Source organism: Miscanthus floridulus, chromosome 10 (assembly GCF_019320115.1).
Source record: "Miscanthus floridulus cultivar M001 chromosome 10, ASM1932011v1, whole genome shotgun sequence".
In the NCBI taxonomy this organism is placed as follows: Eukaryota; Viridiplantae; Streptophyta; class Magnoliopsida; order Poales; family Poaceae; genus Miscanthus; species Miscanthus floridulus.
This window is the reverse complement of record NC_089589.1, coordinates 11,000,299-11,007,278: the sequence shown is the minus strand read 5'-3', so window position 1 is coordinate 11,007,278 and position 6,980 is coordinate 11,000,299. Positions and strand designations below refer to the sequence as shown.

General features: G+C 39.1%; 1 protein-coding gene across 1 annotated transcript; it reads left to right on the top strand.

Moving 5' to 3' along the window:
• The first annotated feature begins 2,911 nt into the window (after positions 1 to 2,911).
• Positions 2,912 to 6,913, top strand: LOC136488001 (protein ZINC INDUCED FACILITATOR-LIKE 1-like). Its single transcript, XM_066485062.1, has 11 exons — positions 2,912 to 3,217; positions 3,909 to 3,949; positions 4,329 to 4,389; positions 4,490 to 4,592; positions 4,717 to 4,819; positions 4,903 to 4,956; positions 5,038 to 5,111; positions 5,206 to 5,247; positions 5,334 to 5,409; positions 6,592 to 6,792; positions 6,860 to 6,913. The coding sequence occupies exons 1-11, from the start codon at positions 3,049 to 3,051 to the stop codon at positions 6,911 to 6,913; spliced, it is 978 nt and encodes a 325-aa protein (XP_066341159.1). The 5' UTR covers positions 2,912 to 3,048.
• The last annotated feature ends 67 nt before the right edge of the window (positions 6,914 to 6,980 follow it).

Here is a 6,980-nt window from a genome sequence, read left to right as displayed (position 1 = left end):
CATGTTGTCTCAAATGGTGGAATTGCAGTAGATCCTAGCAAGGTGAAAGATGTATTGAATTCGAAGCCACCAATAGATGTAGGATAGATTCGTAGTTTCTTGGGATTAGCAGGATACTACAGAAGGTTCATTGAAGGTTTCTCTAAGCTTGCCAAGCCTATGACAGTTTTGTTGGAGAAAAATGCTAAGTTTGTGTGGTCCGAGAAGTGCCAAGCTAACTTTGAAGAGTTGGAGAGGAGATTGACTATAGCCCTAGTATTGACTTTGCTAGATCTGAACAAGAGCTTCTCGATCTATTGTGATGCATCTTGTCAAGGACTGGGATGTGTTCTTATTCAAGAAGGCAGAGTAGTGGCTTATGCATCCCGACAGTTGAGAAAGCATGAGTTAAATTATCCTACTCATGACTTGGAGTTAGCAGCGGTGGTTCATGCTCTGAAGATATGGAGGCACTATCTCATTGGACATAAGAGTGACATCTATACTAATCACAAGAGTCTGAAGTACATTTTCACTCAGACAGATCTAAATATGAGACAACATCGATGGTTAGAGCTGATCAAAGATTATGATCTAGAGGTGCACTATCACCCTCGAAAGGCGAATGTTGTTGCCGATGCTCTTAGTAGGAAGAGTTATGCCAATGAGGTGCAAGTGACATCGATGTCAAGTGAGTTGTGTGCTGAGCTTGAGCGACTAAATTTGGGCTTTGTCACTAATGCAGTGGAGTTGGTGTTGGAGCCTAAATTGGAGCAAGAAATACGTAAAGTACAGTTATAGGATGCGAAGTTGAGAGAGATAGCGGAAAACATAGTGATTGGTAAGGCACCAGGATTCCATATGGATGACAATGGAACTCTTTGGTTTGGGAAAAGGCTATGTGTGCCTGAGGATAAGGCTATACGTGAGGCAATTCTTCATGAGGCACATGAGTCTGCTTACTCTATTCATCCTAGAAATACTAAGATGTATTTAGATTTGAAAGAGAAGTATTGGTGGTACGGACTGAAGAGAGATGTTGCTGAATATGTGGCTTTGTGTGATACATGTCAGAGAGTCAAAGCCAAACATCAAAGACCTACAGGATTGCTACAACCAATGAAGATACCTGAGTGGAAGTGGGAAGAAGTTGGTATGGATTTTATAGTTGGGCTACCACGTACTCAGAGGGGTTATGATTTAATCTGGGTAATAGTAGACCGTTTAACTAAAGTTGCTCACTTTATACCGGTCAAGACTACTTATAATGGACCATGGTTAGCTCAGTTATATATGGAGAGAATAGTATGTCTACATGGAGTGCCCAAGAAAATTGGGTCCGATCGAGGTACCCAATTTACATCTCATTTTTGGCAGCAAGTACATCGTTCGTTGGGAACCAAGTTGAATTTTAGTACAGCATATCATCCTCATACAGATGGGCAAACTGAGAGAATCAATCAGATATTAGAGGATATGTTGAGAGCTTGTGCGTTGCAGTATAGTACAAGTTGGGACAAGAGTTTGCCTTATGTAGAGTTCTCGTACAACAACAGTTATCAGAAAAGTCTCAATATGGCACCTTTCGAAGCTTTGTATGGACGAAAGTGTAGAACCCCGTTGTTTTGGAACCAAACGGGGAAACTCAAGTGTTCGGACTAGATGTCTTGAGAGACACAGAAGAGCAAGTAAGGGTGATCAGGGATAACTTGAGAGTGGCTCAGTCTCGACAGAAGAGCTATGCCGATACTAGAAGAAGAGAATTAGTTTTTGAAGTAGGTGATTATGTCTACTTGAAGGTGTCACCTATGAGAAGTGTGAAAAGGTTTAACATGAAGGAAAAGTTGGCACCAAAGTATATTGGACCTTTCAAAATTTTGGAGAGACGTGGTGAAGTAGCTTATCAGTTGGAATTGCCTGAGAGTTTGTCAGGTGTACATGATGTGTTCCATGTGTCTCAGCTGAAGAAGTGTTTGCGAGTACCTGAGGAGCAGATACTATTAGAGGAGCTTAGAGTTAAGGAAGATCTCACATATGAGGAGTTTTCGGTAAGAATCTTGGAGACGGCAGAAAGAGTTACAAGGAGCCAAGTTATAAAGATGTGTAAGGTTCAGTGGAATCAGTATACAGAAGATGAGGCTACTTGGGAAAGAGAAGAGGATCTGGGGAAAACATACCCACAGTTATTTGAGTAAGCATCGTCCGAATCTCGAGAACCAGATTCATTTTAAGGGGGTAGAATTGTAACACCCTAAATTTTAAAATATTTTAAAATAGGAGAAATTGATTTATTGAGCATTTTTGTGAGCATTTAAATTTAGGAAGAATAATAAAGTTTATCAAATTAAAATCAAATATAGGTTAACAACCATGAATGTGCCTTCATGCTGCTGCATATTTATTTTTGGAATGGTTTGATTTGAACTCAAGTTTGAACTTGATTTGAATTTTGCCTTCAAAAATGCTTTGGAAAGAAATTGGAAAAAGAAAAGAATAAAATCCCTCCTCCTTCCTCTTTTCGGCCCGTAGGCCTGCTGCTGCCCGCGGCCCATATCTTCCCTGCGGCGGCCTGCATCACTCTCTCCCCGCAGTGGTCCACTCGGCCTGCTCCAGTGTCGGCCCACGCTCTCCCATGCCGCAAGCCGCTGGAGCCAGCCCAGCTTTGCCGGCCCAGCTGGACGCCCAGCCTGGACGCGCCCACACCCGTGCGTCTCCTTCCGCCACTGACCGACTGGGCCCACTGGTCAGGCATCTCCTCCTTCCTCCTCTGTCTCGTGTCCCAGTCGGACACCGCGCCGACGCCGCCGAGTCCATAGCTGCTACAACCTCCGAGATGGCGCGTCGCTCAAGTATTCCTTCCCATAAATAGCGCCGCGCCCCTCCTCTGTCTCCTATCCCATCCGACGTCTAGACTTTTGGAGTTTCCCCTCCAGATGCCAGGAGAGCGCGCGCGCGCACACACACATCCACGACGTCACTAGTTTTGCCTATATACTCATCGCTGCCCAGTAGCAGCTAGCAGGGACCTCCAGGACAAAGGTAGGTGAGAGAGAAATTAAACAAGACAAGATGGCCGACGGTGAGGTCGAGGGCGGGGCAGCGGCGCCGTTTTTGGAGACGAAGCCCCAGGTGTACTTCGACGGGTGCCCCGGTTGCGTCATGGACCGGAGGAAGGCAGAGAACCCAGGGATCCCGTACAGGCTCTTCTTCCATGTCTGGATCATCATCTTCGTCTCCTGTATGCACAAACAAACACATGGATTGCATGCAAATTCTCTCTTCCTGTCTGTCTAGTCTCTATGGATTATATATATACACACACTCTCCCGTCCCAAAGGGTAAATTAATACACCACCATTTGAAGTGAAATCCAGTGCTACTTATGTGTTTCCTGTTGCCTGTTTTTGGTTTCCTGCCATTTGAAGGCTGATTAAGCTGAACAACTTGTTTTATATGTATATAAAAAAAGAACGAACAGCAGCAGGAAAAAGAAAATCAGCCAATCAGTTGGGTAACGTGTTTTAACGAGTGGCATGTGAATCTGTTCTTATCTCTTAACATTTGTCCTGAAATTTCTATAAAAGAAATCCTTAGTTATATTTTGGATTAAGAGTATCTATTTCTTCCGCCTGAAGCTTTTTATCAGTTTGGCTGTATACCATATATAGGCTATCAGGGACCACGTAGGATTTTCATAGGTAAACAATTCAGCGCAAAAATTAGGCAACATTGACAAATAGTGTATGGGACGCATTGGTACAAACGAATGAACAAATGCACTTAATACATGTTATGATATTCAAGAATTTCATATTTTTATCCTTTGTTTGTTGTATTGTTCTTATTTCTTCTATGCATATATGTGTATTTTTTTCATTATTGTATAGTGCTGGTTTCTAACTCTTCTATGTCCTTTTCTCTGATTTTAGGTTTACCAGTATCATTTTTGTATCCCTTCGTATATTTCATGGTATGGCAATCTAATTCCACAAGACTTGGGTGTTGTCATATGTTGCATTTAGTATTAGATTTTAGTTGCTTCAGATTCTAGACATTGCATGCCATGCATAAATATATTGCACAGTTGTGATGTTTATGAAGTTATGGTATTTGATCAACCATGTGTAAAAATCTTGCCATATGCCTAATAGACTTGACACTCAACACAAAAAGTAGAAATCTTTGGACCATATACACATACAATTTATGTTTCTTGTGCACACATGTGGCAAGCACTACGTACTCATGTGGCCTTATCCACCTTTTGTAGTAGCCTTCAGGCCATTATCTCTCAATCCTTCTTAGTTGTATGAGACTAACATATTGTGTGATTTATGTTTCACCAATAGGTAAGAGATTTGCACACTACTACAAGAGAAGAAGATATTGGATTTTATGCCGGATTTGTGGGTAAACGATTCCAGACACTATAATATTATTAGGTCTAAAGTCTGTATCTACCTATAACTATATAACATGTATATTAATATAAAACTTTATATTTATATAGGTGCATCATACATGCTTGGTCGAGCTTTGACTTCCACTGCTTGGGGAATGGTAGCTGACCGTATTGGGAGGAAGCTAGTTATCATTCTTGGAATTTTCTCTGTGTTAGTATTTCTTTCTCTATTTGTATATGATCAAAATTAAGCTATTTATTAGCTAGGACATGTATTTCAACTCCCTCTATTTGCTCTATCTTTGATTATTCGTGCCCTTCTATTTTTATTTCAGGGTTGTGTTTAACACTTTGTTCGGACTAAGTGTGCACTATTGGATGGCTCTTGTAACACGATTTCTTCTTGGTTCTTTAAATGGTTTCCTTGGCCCAATAAAAGTATGATAACTGAATGATTTAAATATATGTGGATGTATTGGAGCATGTAATGTTAGTAACATGGATTTTTTTACTTTATATAGGCATATGTTGTTGAAGTTTGTCGAGTCGAGCATCAAGCTATTGGATTGTCACTCGTAAAATTTCAAACGATATAGCAACATGTTTTCACTATTTGCAACCATGCATGTTGTGACATCTTCTTTCTGTATCATTAGGTTAGTACAGCATGGGCAACAGCTCTTGTCATTGGGCCAGCTATCGGTGGATATCTTGCACAGGTACCAGAAAGGTTTTATCATTCATAGAATTTTGTATCATTTATTTATTCATATATCACTCCATTCATTACACTTTATTCTCTACTCTCATTTCATAGCCAGCAGAAAATATCCTAAGTTGTTTGATGCCAACTCATTATTTGGGAGGTATTGTTTGTTACAAGCAGATAATTCATAGTCACCATAGTTTCAATGGTTTTTCCACTTACTAATTGTGGCTATGTTTTTGGCAGGTTCCCTTATTTGTTACCTTGTTTATGTGTGTCGATATTTTGCTTTATTATTCTCATAAGCTGCATATGGCTCCCGGTATGTAAATTAAGTAAATTGTTGTTGCTATATTGGACACTATATTAAGTTATATTTGTTTTTGTGCTTCATTTCATAGCATTTTATTATCTCTTGAAATCTCATGAAAATATCGAAGCGTTGTAATAGGAACATTGCAACTAAGTATTCTTCCTTGTGTCAATGCATTAACATTCCATTACGGTCCTACAATAATATCTAAATGTTGTAATAGGAATGTTGCAATTGAACTTTACAAAACATTGGCTGATCATCTGCTTACCTTCTCGAGCCAACTCCTACAAAGAAATACAGGCTCAACTGTAATCTCATGAGGTGTCGGGAAGAGAAATCCTCTTGACTATGGGACATCCATTACAATAAGAGTTGAAGGATTAGGATCTACCAGAGAAATTTGGCTCTTTTATGCAGGAAAACACATTGCATTTTGGCCATAGTAGTCAATTCAACTTGTACCATTATCTAAAAATGTTAACATTTTTAGCCATATTTTATCTCCTCGGTTGTAACACCCCAGCAACCGTTAAAAGCATGTAGTAGTTGTTGAAGTTGGGACCATGTGGCACATGAGGATTTATAGTTGGTGGGTCTAGTACCATCATGGAAGTTTAGGAGGGTGAGGGCCAGCTTATATATATAATCCTTGTTGTTTCCAAATGTAGGACCTCTTGGTTAATCCTTTTACACGAATTGAAGCGAGGACGAAAGTGTAAGTGAGGTGCTACGTGTATGCAGGCTTGTTCCACGTTCGGAGCTGGGCCACATAAGCAGAATTTTTTTGTGACTTCTATATAAGCAGATTTTGAACGTGGGGTGTTACAGTCAGGGTGCTTGATCTAAACAACTAACTTGAGTTTAGTTATTTTACTTATGTTTGATCATTGTAGGATTGTAAAAGGCTATTACAGTTCATAATTTCATACACTACATATTCGTTCTAAGTGACAAAATTGTTTCTAAATTATCATGTCAGTATGCATTTCCACTATCTATTGTCAAACAAACATTTGTCTATATACTTCTTCCTTAGTTATGTCAACATTTGTTATAATATTATTGTTGAATGCACAAGCATAGTTTGCCACACCAGTTTATGTTGTCTTTAGATCCTATCAACCTATGCAGTAATATTACCCACTAGCTTGTTTTTTATTGTCAAATACATGTTTCATAACATTTCAGGAGACATTACACAAACACAAACGAGATGACAAGGAAGGACGAGAAGCTAGATATTCCAATGTTCGATTGACTTGTTTTGAAGAATCTTTTGAGCAAGATAGTAGCTCAACTAAAGGGAAAAACTTATTTAAGAATTGGCCACTGATGTCATCTATTATCCATTATTGTATCATCTCCTTTGATGATTCAGCATATTCAGAGGTATTTTCAAATAATTTGTTTATTTTTTGCACCGTGATTACAATATTAGTCAATAATTGTATTCAAGGTGCAACCAAAAGAATTACTAGAATCCTTCACATGTTATCAAACTAAGTACTAAGTGAAAGTATTATTTGATTTACACAATATCCATCCAAAATTGTATATAAATACAAAAGTATATAGAA

Coding starts and splice junctions, on each gene's coding strand:
- LOC136488001 (XM_066485062.1), top strand. CDS start 3,049: ATGGCCGACGGTGAGGTCGAGGGCGGGGCAGCGGCGCCGTTTTTGGAG. Junction 3,950..4,328: donor ATCCCTTCGTATATTTCATG/GTATGGCAATCT, acceptor TTTCACCAATAG/GTAAGAGATTTGCACACTAC. Junction 4,593..4,716: donor ATTCTTGGAATTTTCTCTGT/GTTAGTATTTCT, acceptor TTTTTATTTCAG/GGTTGTGTTTAACACTTTGT.